Source organism: Quercus lobata, chromosome 6, assembly GCF_001633185.2.
Source record: "Quercus lobata isolate SW786 chromosome 6, ValleyOak3.0 Primary Assembly, whole genome shotgun sequence".
Taxonomy (NCBI): domain Eukaryota; kingdom Viridiplantae; phylum Streptophyta; class Magnoliopsida; order Fagales; family Fagaceae; genus Quercus; species Quercus lobata.
Window position 1 is genome coordinate 2,399,688 of NC_044909.1, and position 14,848 is coordinate 2,414,535.

General features: G+C 34.7%; 1 protein-coding gene across 4 annotated transcripts; it reads right to left on the reverse strand.

Moving 5' to 3' along the window:
* Positions 1-1,455: 1,455 nt before the first annotated feature.
* On the reverse strand, positions 1,456-10,289 carry LOC115994451 (cysteine synthase-like). 4 transcript variants are annotated; one of them, XM_031118615.1, is made up of 11 exons: positions 10,199-10,257; positions 9,321-9,374; positions 9,095-9,204; positions 8,840-8,897; positions 8,277-8,540; positions 8,063-8,200; positions 7,689-7,740; positions 5,865-5,944; positions 4,676-4,735; positions 4,126-4,206; positions 1,456-1,878 (listed from the first exon to the last, which is right to left on the reverse strand). In XM_031118615.1, exons 2-11 carry the CDS (start codon positions 9,360-9,362, stop codon positions 1,786-1,788), a joined length of 978 nt encoding a protein of 325 aa, XP_030974475.1. In that variant the 5' UTR covers positions 9,363-9,374; positions 10,199-10,257; the 3' UTR covers positions 1,456-1,785. The 4 variants fall into 4 exon arrangements, with proteins under 4 accessions (XP_030974475.1, XP_030974476.1, XP_030974477.1 ...); XM_031118616.1 differs by having other exon boundaries at positions 1,480-1,878; positions 10,162-10,289; XM_031118617.1 differs by lacking the exon at positions 10,199-10,257 and adding an exon at positions 10,073-10,144 and having other exon boundaries at positions 1,480-1,878.
* Positions 10,290-14,848: the final 4,559 nt, after the last annotated feature.

The following is a 14,848-nucleotide window of genomic DNA, read 5'->3' on the forward strand; positions in this document are numbered from 1 at the left end:
GTGTTTTTTTATAGTTATATTTTTTTACTTTTTTCCAACATTATTTAATAAAAATATGACTGTGTTAATGTAATTGACAAGGAAGAATTTTAATTTGAATATAAATTTTTTTTTTATTGGTTAGTAATATGTTAGTTATATTATTTTCACATAATTTGGGAACCTATGAATGAGCGAGGAAAAAAACACCAGCCGTTGGTAGCATAGCAATGACTAATTCATTGGTAGCATAAGGAGTAATGACATCCACATCACTATATAGAATGTCAATTATCTTCATAATACGAAGTCTTCCTTTCGATCCATTTTATTTTCTAGCCTTTAGGTTGCAAAGTTTTTATTGGTAAAAAGCTTCAATCTATTAACTCATTAGCTATTGTAGATTATGAAGTGTATTTATATGATTGGCCATCAAACTATGATAAGGTTTATCTTTGCCTCCAATTAGAACTAACACATTTTTACATAACCATAGGAACCTAACAATGAAGGAGTTTTGTTCACATGGAGACCACTAATGAAGACTTCGATCCACAAATGAACAAGACCTTGGGGCCTTTCCTAATCAAGGATTCTCCATCTAAGACATTGCATTCTGCCAAGAATGAACTCACCATGCATCAACAAGAAAACTAACACTTTTAAGTGATGAAAAATATAGTAGAGAAAAGTAATAGTTTAGATTTCTATGAGATTATTGTAACAATCATCAGATATGCTCACATTGAGAGCTAATCATAGAGTTTACTAAGCTGATCCTTTTTCGGTTCTTTGATCGGCCAGGTTTATATAATCATGAATATAAGTCTACTAAAAGTGTGACATTGGGATTCTAACACCACTAATCAAGAACTCAAACATTCTTTATTACTAAGGAACTTAAGTATCCTGCTCACTTTGTCTTGATTAAGGAATTCAAATGTGAAAGTAGGATGTTCCTACTTCCTAGTACTAGGGGAAGAAAAAGAACGGAAATTTTAAAGGGACTACCATTTGAATCCCTTGTTTCATATACCTAATGCTAGCAACAGGTCAAGCATAATTTCCAATATCCTACAATTACTTTGTTAGTTTGTTTCACTCGGTATGTGTGAAATAATCAGAAAGTCCCTTGCTAACCTTTTGAATCATGAATAGGAACCAGACCTCTTGAGAATTGGGTTTAGTGAGAAGCTTAACTGGATTTTTAACGCACTCAAAATCTGAAACATAATAATTGTTAACCTGAATATTTTCAATTCATACTCACTAAAATGACACGCAAAAACTCCAACAGTTTTACTTCATTCCTGCTGGAACTTAGCTTTTGAAGAACTCTAGATGGGGGAGACCAAAATAAAATTTTCCACATCAATACTAATGCTAGCAATAGGTCAAGCATAATTTCCAACATTCTACAATTCATTTTGTTTCAGTTGGTATGTGTGAAATAATCAGCATGACCAGAACCTAAAATAACTTAATGCGGGCTCTAAAGAAGGATTAATTTAACAAAACCTGGCATTATCGTTATTACTATTTGGCAAGTCTCAAAACCTAGCATTGTACAATGATGTTTGAGCACACAACAATTAGAAACTACTTCAATACACTTTAGTTCCAGGGTTGGTCCTGGAATCCCTTCTGCAATACAGAGATCAAGTAGTTCAGGACAATCTTATTGACAAAACCATAAGGAAACCAAAATACCGACCCAGGCCCCATACACCTCTTACCGAAACACCATGATCTCTCTTGATATTAAATTGTCAGAATGTTGCAAGTAACCTGGAACTGAGGAACAGCTTATGGCTCAAAAGTCATGCTTTCAGCCTCTCGTCTCACTGACTCAAATAGCACAGAGGACAGATACCTCTCCCCGAAGCTTGGAAAAATCACCTGCATAAATAAATAAAGAATGGAGAGGTAAATGAAGAACTGCAAATTTTAGTTGACAGAGTCAGAGTTCAAGCATGGTAATGCTTTTTGCCAAATAGACATAAATATGCCATGTGAAGTTAATGCCATTTGCCATTGAGTTAGTTGTTTAAAAGGCTCTTAATTTAAAAAGAGAAAACTCAAGACTGAGGTAATCAGTTACTGGTCTTTACTTGATTAATAGTATTTAATTCATGGGTAAGAATGAGGCAGAGATAATCAAGATACACCATCAGCCTAGGACATTTGAAAATGACTTGGACAGTCTTGAAAAGTGGCTAAAATTCTACCTTCCATTATGAGTCACAGTCAAAAATAAATGTGCTCATAGGCACTTTTATTGTACTCTAATCACATTCTTATCCCCAAAAAAAGAAAAAAAGAAAAAAAAAAGTATTTTAATCACATTCTATGTGTTATCTATGAAGCATGGGTGCAGATTCAGGTTCGGGTGCAGGACTCAGCAATTTTTGAAAATGGAGGGTGCAAGTGCGGTGGGATACGACTAATAAATTATTAAATATATTTTCATATAATGGTAAACATAAACCAATTTAAGAGTAATAATAACTACAAATAATTCAGTAATTTCAATTTAAATTGATTAACCTACAAATAATTTGACAAATATATAATAAGTTAATAACTAAATAAGAAATCAACTCAAGTTTTTATTTATTTATTTTTTTTAACATGTATTTCGGCCAGTTTCTTGGCCCCGGTTTCATCCGATTTAGGCCAATTTCAGCCGGAGTCGGATCCAAATCAGCGCAAATTGGGAAATGAAAAAAAAAGAAGAAAGAATGCGAATTGACACGTCAAGTGTGAATCAACGTGTCGCCGAGCGTCGGTTGCTGATGCGGCAGCCCTGGAGCTGCACCTGTGCTTTCTAGCGTGTTATTTGACTTGGCTAGATGTCTACAGGTTGATGCAACTACTGTCCTGTAAAAACCTTTTTTTTTTTTTTGATAAATACTGACCTGTAAAAACTGAAGGCAACTGCTTAAAAGAATTTCATGTTGATGGACAGACAGAAATTTCATTCAACTTCTTGAGGTGGGATGAATAAGGGAAATTATGCCAAAACCAATCTGCTGCCAGCAACACATACACCCATATCAACAGGGAGGTTAGGACCTATTTGGTAGATTTTGCTTAGAAAATACAGGGATTGGCAGCTGTGGTATGCATCTAGGACCAGGATTGTAGAGGGCTGACTTCCATCTTACACCTGGGAAGGCATTTGATTTTTCATATAATCTAATGGGTCTTGTCTCCAAGAGCCTTGTAGCTCAACTGGTTGGCTCTTCCTAATGTTCCCAAATGAAATATCCAGCATTCAAATCCCCCCACCCCCAAATATTGAATTAGAAAATAATAATAATAATAATAATCTAATGGGACTTGTCTTGACATGGATCAGGGCAAAAGATGCAAAATCTTACCAGAAGATATGGTACGTGTTGACTGTTACGTGACACCCATAAGTACACTATGTTATCAGTCAAGAATAAATTGTAAGTGCACAATGTTATCAGTCAAGAATAAATTCTCTACTGTGTCAAATAACAAAAAATATACTCTAGCATACCTTGAAAATTACAATATCCTATAGCTAATATACATGACGTTCATAGCTGTCTCAGTTAGGGTGAAATTTTTTTTATAGTTTCACTCTCCCATATTAGGTTATTGTAATTTATTAACTATAGAAGAACTATCTGGCTATCCGGATTGGTTATTTCACACTTAGTTGTGAGCATACTTACAGTTAGCTACCAAGTGTTTTTAGTGCCTTGAAACAAATAACGTTACCATAACATCCAAGAGTTCAGAGGTGAATTTTGTTATTCAGATTAAGGGAAATGTCATAGCATCATCCTTAATTCAAGAGTTCAGAGGTGAATTTTCCATTCAGATCAAGGGAGATGTTGTGTCATCATCCTTGGACCATTGCCTATAGCCTAATGCTAGAGTATATAGGAATCAACTAGAACACCAATGAAGTTTAATCTTTTCAGATGGTTTAAGAAGAGAAAATGCCATAGACTAATCGTGTCATTAATGTGGTCCAAGTTTAGATTGATAAAAGGTTACAGGAAATTAAATAATTGAGCTGGAACATTATCAAACTTCTATGCAACTAGACACTTCTAATATGCCAATTCTAGGTTTACTAGAATTTGGAGGGGAATGATCAAAACTTACAACAATTAGCTTTCCAGCATTCTCTGGCCTCTTTGCAATCTTAATTGCAGCAGCAGTAGCAGCACCAGATGATATTCCCACCTGGAACAGATGACCCAGAATCAAAAGTGGTACAAAAAAAGATTTTTTTTTTTTTTTAAAGAAAAAAGAAAAAACGTGCAATGACAGTGATTTGTATATGGATAGTGATGCAGGAAGCACAACCAAAACTATCTCAGAATCTATTATCATAGGTTTCTTCTAGATTTCATTTTTAAAATTTGAATTTGGGTTTTTAGTTTTGGGGACGTAATTGTGCCTTAATGTAATGCCTGAAGCATATTACTAAAAGGCTCAAGAATGGTTTGGTATGGTGCAATTAGAATAAAAAATTTCTGATTAGAGATGTTTCTCTAAGCTTGGTGATGATTCTAAGCACCCTCAGGTGGTGAAGCCTAAAATTTGTCTTGTTTCTCTTTCTTCCCTGATATTTTTATTTTCCTACCCATCCCATTCTGCATCACATATGGGACAGCTTCAATGAGATGACTAAACAAGATTCAGATCTTACAAATAAGCCTTCTTTCAGGGCAAGACGCTTTGCAGTTTCAATTGCTTCATCACTTGATATCTGCAAGATTACAAAAGTCAGATGTAGCAAATGGGAAACAGTTTTGGCCATCAAAAGTGATTAATAATAAACCAGGGGAGACAAAGAAAAAGAGAAGTGTGGTGCATTACAGATACAACACAGCAATCAGATTTAACAACTGGAAAGAGTCATTAGAAGTGGTTAACAATCTTATAATACAAAAACAAATAGGAAATAAGGACATGTGAGATTAAAAAAATTAGCTTCAGTAACGTACTATAATCAAAATCATACAAATTATCATATAAGCCTTCACCCGGTAATTTCTATCAAAGGTTCAATAGAAAAAAAATTCAAAACTATATTGTATCAATGTATGTGATTACTATAGCAATTTTAACAACGTATATGTCATGTAGTTATATACATAATAAGGGAAGTTTTATTTATTTTAATTTCAAGCTCTTCCTTGCATTCTCTAAAATTTTGACAACAATTCTGTTACAATTTGAAACATGTCCATTTTTGGCCAACTGAATAGCACCCTCAGCATGGAACTAACCATGTTTGCAGTCTCTTACAGGGCCACTGCAAAAATAATGATGGATTAACCTCACTATTGTAGGAAAAAGATGTCTGAAGAACTGTTATAGCTGCGAAGATCTCTTTTCTTTTCTTTTCTTTTTATCTTGTATGTAAAGTAAAAGAAGATGAACCCCATCTATATCATCAAAATGATAAAAATGAAGGAAAATCACCACTATCAGCTTGAAAATCTATAAATTTAAATTGTTAATTGTGAAAAGTAATTTCTGCACATACAAACAACCAAACTCTTTTTACGATATTACCTATTATTATGTTTTCTAACAGTGCATCATACTTTTGAATATTTTTATTCGATAATAGCAATATAGGGAATTAAATAACTTAACTTTTTGCACTTTGAAAAGTACACAGGAGAGTCTCTTAGATTTTCTCCTTTTGAGACTTTGTAATTTTTGACACTTTGAGTTCATCATCGTGAACACAGAGTTTATTTGATTTTTAATGAAATTCATTACTTATTTACCAAAATTAATAATAATACACAGGAGAGTCCCGAAAATTTTATGATTTTATGCACTTCTATAAACTGAAAAATCATTCAAAGACATTCAGCCCTTACTTGGACCACTTCATCAACAATGCTGACTTCCAAAACGCCAGGAACAAAACCAGCACCTATTCCTTGGATCTTGTGTGGACCTTGACATTGACACATGCATAATATCTTTAGTTAGCAATATCTAGAAATCCAAGATACTTTAGAAAAGCAGCATTTAAGTTCTTACATTTGAGGAAAAAGCTAAAACCCTTTTTTTAATAAGCAAAAAGCTAATATAAAATAGAATCAACACTGAATAAAACAGACTCATCTCACCAAGTAAAATGTGAGGTTATTTAATATATAAGCTCAAGGGGAACAAAAAATCATTTGTATGGGGTCGAATATTTGATGAAAGCCAATAGGTGTTTGTAATCTTCCTTGATTTCAGGCTCAAGTGGATACTATACCTGTAACAACTATAATATGTCATAGAAATGGAATTGTTTGGAAAGCTGTTCCTCACTGTTTGATGTGGTGTATTTGGAAGGAGTGGAATTCCTGAAGTTTTGAGAATATGGAACAAAATTTGCCAGACCTAAATCTTCCTTTGAACTTTATTAGATTGGATGTCAGTTATGGGTTGTTCTTCTTTATGTTCATTTTGTGATTTGATTGATCAATGTACTTTGCATGATTGATTGTACTATCCCCAATTGTATACATCCTGTATACTTGGATGACTATTTTTTTGGTATCAATAAAATTCCATTATTTATCAACAAAACAACTATAATATATCAAGGCATTAGGTCCCCAAGATTAAAGCTTAGAACAGTTACCACTTGCAAATATTGTGCAGACAAAAAAATTATGCAGCAACAAAACAACTATAATATATCAAGGCATTAGGTCCCCAAGATTAAAGCTTAGAACAGTTACCACTTGCAAATATTGTGCAGACAAAAAAATTATGCAACAACAAAACAACTATAATATATCAAGGCATTAGGTCCCCAAGATTAAAGCTTAGAACAGTTACCACTTGCAAATATTGTGCAGACAAAAAAATTATGCAAGTAGGGTTAATTATGTCATGAAGAATAACTCTACATTGGTAGAGGGAAATTTTCTAAAAAGCATAGATAGAATAACAATTTTTTTTTTAAGTAATAAAAATTTTATTAAAAAAGAAAAAGTACTCTATGTTCATGATGGTTGATACATAGTACTTAAGACAATAAAAAATAAATCAAATAGAGAATCTAACAGTGTTGGAAATCAGAAATAGAGTTGCAATGTTTAAAACCCCAAACCCGAGACCAATCAAAAAAGTCCGGATTAGCAAGGACTTTAAAATGGTCAATAACAATTCTTCATTATCAAGAAATTCTCTTTGTTTACTTACCGGGGAGAGAAACCCCTCTTTGACGAAGCACAACAGCCAAAACTGAACAACACTGTAATTTTATTCTAAAAGAAAGTCCACAACAGCTGTGGCAGAGAGTAAAAGATTGACCATGCCTCTGGTGAGTCTGGTCTATTGCAGCTAGCTACATTTGCTTTTATCTTCTTGACAAGGAAGTGGCTACATTTATTCAAGTGAAATTGCTAAACACAAGATTTAGACATTAAAACATGTACATCTTTATTAAGATCCATTTGTTTCCAGCTAGCATAGATTTTGCAATGCAAACCAATATATATATATATTTTTCCTCTGTCAATTTGTATGATGTATTGATTCCACAGGAGAAAAACACATGTTACAGGGTTTAACTTATTCTTTTTAGGGTTTTCCCACAATTAGAGTAAAACATCAATGAGAATATCACAGGTTCCATAAATGCAGTGAGTAATGAATATAAATTATCTCAGAGCAGCAATAAATTCAATATAACTCACCAGGCTTCCCTCCAGATAGAACAGGACTTTCAAATGGTTCCACACCATACAACTAAAAAAAAAATTTTAAAAAAAAAAAAACAATGAAAAATGAATTTGTCAACAAAGAAGCGAACTGCTACAGAAGATACAAGTATACCATTATAAAAAGTCATACCCAATGCACAAGGCTTCTGCTTCTGCAGGGTCTAAGAAAGATTGTCAAATAGACAGACTTACCCCCCATTTCGGAGAGGCTAATTCCTAGACTCGAACCCACAGCACATTGTTTGGGCAGAGGGCACTTGCCATCACACCAAGGTCTGACCTCTTAAAACAAGATCATAAACAAAAATTACATAGAATTGATGTTCATATTAAAAGCTAAACCTAACCTTTATATCAGGGTTCTGCTCTTTAAGAAATTTCCCAGCACCTGTTATGGTACCGCCTGTGCCTATCCCAGAAACAAGTGCATCAACTTTTCCTCCAGAACCTTTCCATATCTCTGGTCCAGTGGTTTCGTAATGTATCTACGATAACAATAATACAGATCACTCAACTTTGGCAAACCAGCCTAATTTAAAATGTATTATTGAGTAACTATACCTTTGGGTTGGCAGGGTTTTCAAACTGCTGAAGGATGTAGGCATTGGGTGTCTTTGCCAGTATCTCTTCAGCCTTCTGAACAGCCCCTTTCATGCCTTTTGCAGGATCTGTGAGAATTAAATCAGCCCCAAAAGCTCGAAGAATGATTCTTCTTTCAAGACTCATTGAAGCAGGCATTGTAATGATAAGCTTGTAACCCTTAGCTGCCGCCATGAAGGCTAACCCAATGCCAGTATTGCCACTTGTTGGTTCAATGAGAACACTCTGCAGCAAACATTAATTAATCATAGAAAAAAGCAAGTGAGATTTATCAGCTCAAACTTTAACCAAACAACAATACATGATAAACATTCTTTCACCATGCTAGAATTGGATATTGTAATCATCTTTTCTTTAGTTCTAATTCAGTCATATCTTTCTTTCATCAATAAATCACGAGCATGCTATAGGTAATCTTAAGGACGGTGTATTTCTTTATGAGACTATTGCCAAGAGGGTGACCACTATTTTGTCATGTGCGTATCCTACCCTAAAGGCCTCTTCATGAAAAAAAAAAAACTAACCTGCCCAGGTGTGATATCGCCCTTTGCCTCTGCATCCGCAATCATACTATAACCAATCCTGCACATTAGAACACAGTAGTCAGGAGCTAGACAAAAATTAGATTACAACCTTTAAAACAAGCATTCCCTTTTCCCCCTTGATCAGCGTACTTTAAAACAAACAAACAGGGCTATCACAAGTTCACAACTCTGACGAGGGTAAGAATGAACATCAAAGAGCAAAGAAGTAACAAAAGTAATAGTTAACCATAATACCTGTCTTTCACACTTGAGCATGGCTCCATCATTTCTAGCTTGGCGGCTATACGGGCCACACAACCATCCACAACATTATTGAGATAAACCAGTGGAGTCTGACCAATTAACTATACACAAAATTAAAAGCGCGTATCATAGTTAGCAAACCATTCTAAGCACTAGATAACACACATAGAAATATACGTCTTTTTCATTCACAGACACCAATAGTGGGGCAACTTACTTCAGTAACATCTTTGGCGATGCCAGACCTTTCAACTGCCATATTTTCAGAGTACTGCAACCAGAAAGCAGAATTTAAATATTTGGTAATGAAATATATCTCCTAAATTATAAATACTTTCACTTCTTTATACTCCAAAACCAGTAAAATGGAATCAGAAACATATGATTTTAGAAACAACGTAGGAACACTATCATCATTTCCAAAGCCTAGATATTTTATCAATTCGAACCCAAGAAAGCAGAAAGGACCTATACTTGACAAAACCCAATTCAACTCTTTCAACTTATTTTGACCTAAGGGTCATGATAATGGTTTCTTAAGGTAATGATTAATAATTCATTTTAGTAAAGTTTCGACACTATTTTTATAATAAATAAAAAAAAGTTATCAAAATATTATTTATTTATTTTTTTTTTCCTTTCCCACTAACATTTGCCACTTATCCACATTTCCTTAGGCCAATAAAAAAAAATACAAAACTGTAATTTTCAATTTTCCATTTTTTGTTCCCCTTTTCCAGAACTTTCTCTATAGCCAAACAGCTAATTAAAAATCCAAAAAGCTCTAAACTTTACAAACCCCTCTAATTCGAAACCACTCAAAGTGCAAATACTATTCTTTGATTTCTCCATTCTCTAAATTAACACACTTACAAATGGATTTTGGGTGATGGGTAATCACAGAGAAGAAAAAAAAAAGGATAGAAACAAACGTAAACTATATAGAAGAATTATGGGTTATGATCTTACTTTTATTCTAATCTAATTATGATTTGAAGAGAGAAATGAAAAGAAAATATAGGTACTGTAATTTGTAAATGAATAAAAGACAAAATCACCTTGACAAGACAATAACAATAGTAGTATAGTACTAACCGATAGGTTACTGAGCAGTGAGGATGACTACGTCAATGAACAAGAAGTCAAGCATGGACTATTTATATGGAAGTCTTTTACTATGTATGATGTCATACTTAGAAATTGTTGATTTGTTCTTTTTCTTTATTCTTTTATTCTTTATTTATTTTTTCCTGTTTCTTTATTGATTTTTGGGGAACTGTGTGGCTAAAAATAAATAAATAAATAAAGCACAAAAAAAAATAGGTTGTTGGCTGTGATTGGGATTTGGGTGGGTTGAACGTGGCCTGTTTTTAGGGTAAATGAGAAATAACCAAAATGATAGCAAATTTGGTTTAGTCTTAATTATCTAGAGTTTTTAGCATAATTTCATCATAAAATTTATATTTATTATGAATGGTAAAAAAAAAAAAAAAGAAAAAAAAGAAAAAAAGAACCTAGCCTATTTCCAGGGCAAATGAGAAAGAAAAAAAAATGACAACAAAGCTGGTTTAGCCTAATAGGTCTTGATTATCCAGAGTTTTAAGGTAACTTACTAATTTCCATAAAATTTATAGAAGATATTTAAAGAAAGTAAAAATAAAATAAAAAAATTCATAAAAATATGGAAGATTCATAATTTATGTAGACATAAAAGGATAAGTGTCGTTCAAATATTTGTAATGTTCAAGTATTTCACAAATGTTAATATTTTATTATGAAATTTACTCTAGGCCACTGCGGGGGTCAGCCCAATAACACTAGGCCACCACCCAGGTGAGGTATGTGTGAGTATTTATTTAATATAAATCTAATTATAAATATATATATTAAATATTTTTATACCTATCATATTTACATTTTTATGTTGGTGACATTCTCTCTCTCTCTCTCACATCCATCTTTAAGTCATTAATATTGAACCATCTTATTATGAATGACAAAAAACCTCTAATTTACCATGCCTTCAACTTGCCCACGGAGGTTTTTCCAGCTTGGAAAAATGAATGAAGAGCCCTTAATTCAACTTTTCCCCATCCAATTGCCATCCCTAACAAATTTTAACAAGTTTTTCCCTCCATCTATTACTGTTTATTACACTATGATGAGGTTTTGGTGGCTGGTAAGTCTTGAGGCCAAACCCGAGATGGGAAGCCCTTGGGATTAATTCCATGTCATTTGTCCAATGTACACTAGTGTCTTTGGTAGGGTTGAGTCAAACTATGGCTCAACCAATTTTTCGCAGGCTTGATTCAACAATAGAATGCTACTATGGTCATGCTCATGTAAGAAAAGCATATCATTTGGTCACTCTCTCCTACCCATTGTTGTCCGTTAAAAAATATTGTATGGGGCATGATCCCAGGCCCATTAGGCCATGGGCCTTGGCTCGAACATTCTCAAGGACCAAAACTAAGCCCAAACCTCATAGTAAGTCCATTTCGTTTTGGATGCATGATAGATGAGCCCATGTCTGGTCAATGTGTTTGCTCGGAACAGCCTATGTCCCCGACAGCTCAATATTGCCTTGGGGAGTATCGCTGCCGAGCAATCTTTTGAAAATAGGAACCAGTTCCAATGCCATTACCACTATTTCCAATAGAGCATATTCCTTGCTAGGAATAATCAAAATTGGACCCCACACACACGAGCGAGACCAAAATGTAATCATGAAACCTCCACCAACTTTAAACTATAATAGCAGAATTTAGTGAAGAGTGGGGGTTGGCAATTCTGAGGAGAAAATAGAGGGTAAAAAAGAGAGAGAACTAGTACCACCAAGAGGGAAAGCAACCAGAGAGGAAAGAAAGGGAGTTCGTGAGAGTTAAGAGTTGTCATTGGGTTGCTTGGCAAGGAACTACCTTTAGTAGGAAACATTAAGCCCACTATACAAGTAAATTGTGAGTCCAATTCTAAACCCAGTCCATTAAGTAGAAGTTAGGTACGCACAATTGGCACCGTCTGTGGGAATTTCCTACGTAGCTATAGTTTTACCGGGGTTTGCGTGAGAAAGATGTCTGGGAGGCACTCGGAAAGTTACACCAAAAGTGGCTCTGGAGGATCTTTGCGGGGCTTTAGTTGGCAAGAAAGGAGGCACAAGAGAGATGAAGACCACAGATATGAGCAAGAAGAAGATCATTCTGGCCCAGGGGAGGGGTCGCTTCATACATACTGATCAATGTCAAACGCCTCCAGGCATGAACGTTTTGACAGGAGGAATGAAGAACTTGAACGCTTACGTAGATTGGTAAGGGATTTGGAGTTGGAGGCAAGAGGTAGGCATCGGAGAAGAGACCGTGAAAAGCATGCAAAGGGGTCAGCAAGTGTGAGGGGTAGCTATGGAGAGGCATCCATCAACACCGGGATCAGTCTCGAGAGTATGCAGATAGAGACTCGATTTCCCCAGAGGGGCGACGACCACGGAATGCTGCCATAGATGCTATAAGTTGAGCATTGCATAGATGTAACACTCCATAATTTTGATACTAATTTAATTCTTATACATAAATTAAAAAGGAGACCCACAATTAAATGGATTTAATTGGTTTCAGCCTAAAATATTTAAATCTGATAATTAGTATGGTATAAGAGGCTCAAGTGAGATGGCATAGGTATATATATATATATATATATATGGGCCTTGATAAGTTTAAAAAAAAAAAAAAAAAACAAAAAACAAAAAACCCTAGCCTTTTACCTCTTAAGCTACACATGTATACATATGAGGTTTCCTTTTGTTTCAGCCACAACACACTATTGAACTTTTCTTTTCTTCTCTGTGGTTGTGCGTGGAAATTGCAGGTAAGGTTTCCCTTACTCTAAATTTAGGAAGTTTGAATATTCAATAACTAGCAATTGTCCCACACTTACAAGAAAGACTTGGGTTTGCACATGAACCTAATCTATCATTATATTAATGGAAAAAGGCTACTATAATTGTTATTATATTAGATTAGGAATGATGCAACAGCTGTATGTCAGGAAAGGGGTACTCCATAGGCTTTGAAAGTTGTATCTGATAGAGTAATAGGCTTGGACTTTATCAATTTAAGTTTGGTGAAAGGGAAAAGATTGCTTTATGGTTGATATTTATTTTCTTTATCATCCTTCTAGTGACGTGTATTCATCTCTAACTTATTGTAGAAGGCAGCAATGCTTTTCAAGCCTAGAATATCTTTTTAGTCCCTATAACGTAGGAATAAGAAATTATATAGGTGTAAATGCACTTTTAGTCCCTATATTTTGACTTTTTTCCATTTTGGTCCCTACGTTTTAATTTTACCACTTTTAGTCCCTAAACCAATTAACGCGTGTTATTTTCGTCCATTTCGTCAGTCAATCGACGGAAATAGTTGAGGTGGCAGTCGGAGGAATTAAAATATTATTAAAAATGCCATATTAGCATCTAATTTTTTTTTAAATAATTTGTCAATTTTAATTAAATAAAAAAAGAAAAAACAGAATTAAAAACAATAAAATCAAATGCCTATGAACACAAACCCAGAAAATCAAACCCAAGAACACAAATTCAAAATTAAACCCATTGAATCAACTTCATTTCCCACTTAAAATCAAATCAATAATGCAATAAAATTTGAGAAGAGAACAAAGACCAATGCTGAAAACCCATCAGTTTTTCTTGTTCTTCCCCAAAGATTCATAGCCAAAATCATAAAATCAAAGAAAACCCAAAAACTCAAAAACTCAAACAAAACCCAGTTTATTTCAAACATTCAACAACAAAATCAACCAACTTGGCCAACTTGGCTCATTGAATCAAACAAACACACAAACCCAGAAAAATCCAGCCAATTCGACTCACAACAATAGCAAGCCCAACCAATCCATAACAGATCTAAACTCAAATCAACTATCATAGATCCCATAACCCCAACAGATTCAACATTGTGAGACAAAGAGAGAGAGAGAGGTGCTATTATCTTTAATGCTTGGCTTGTCCGAATCTGGAACCACTGAACAATCTGACTTCAACAAAGACGAGGAGGTTGAAGACAATGACGAAGAAGAAGACAAACAACAAGCCCCCGTAATCCGGATTTGATTTTTTTTTGTTTTTCTAGTTTCATATTTTGGGTTTGGGTATTTGATTTTCGGGTTTGATTTTCTAGGTTTGGGTATTTGTTCTAGGTTTGATTTTTTCGGTAAGCAGATCTGCTCGCCGTTGGTTCCGGTGACGAGCGAGCCCGACAAGATCGAGATGTACTCGCCGGCATTTTACGCCACCTGTACCGCCGACGGTATTCTCAGCTATGGTCTCACTCACATGGCCGTCACTCCTCTCGATCTCATCAAGTGCAATATGCAGGTCCGATTCTTTTAGATCCCTCGCTTTCTTCCTTTTTCAACTTCCGTGTTAAAGCTTTTCTCCGTGGGTCTTCGGCCATGGGTCTTCAGCTATGAGATGGATCAGCCATGAGAGGAGAGAGAGCTCGGGTATGAGCCATTAGAGAAGAGAGATTTTGAGATGGAAGAGAGAGTTTGAGATGAGAGAATAGTGTGTGGCCATTTAGTTTGAGTTTGAGTTTGAGATGAAAGTGTGTGGCTGGTTTGAGAATAGTGTTCAGGTTTGGATCTTATGTTAATTTTTTGGGTTTTAAAATTTTTGGGTTAGTCTTCTTGTTCAAGAAACTTTTAGATCTCAATTCATGTGAATTTTGTTTTTTAATT

Bases quoted from the DNA above. Each gene is read 5' to 3' on its own strand.
- LOC115994451 (XM_031118615.1), bottom strand. From the start codon at position 9,362: ATGGCAGTTGAAAGGTCTGGCATCGCCAAAGATGTTACTGAA. The intron at 9,205-9,320 runs GTAAGTTGCCCC...TTTTGTGTATAG, and splicing joins TCGCCAAAGATGTTACTGAA to TTAATTGGTCAGACTCCACT. The intron at 4,207-4,675 runs GTAAGATCTGAA...CATCTGTTCCAG, and splicing joins CCCTGAAAGAAGGCTTATTT to GTGGGAATATCATCTGGTGC.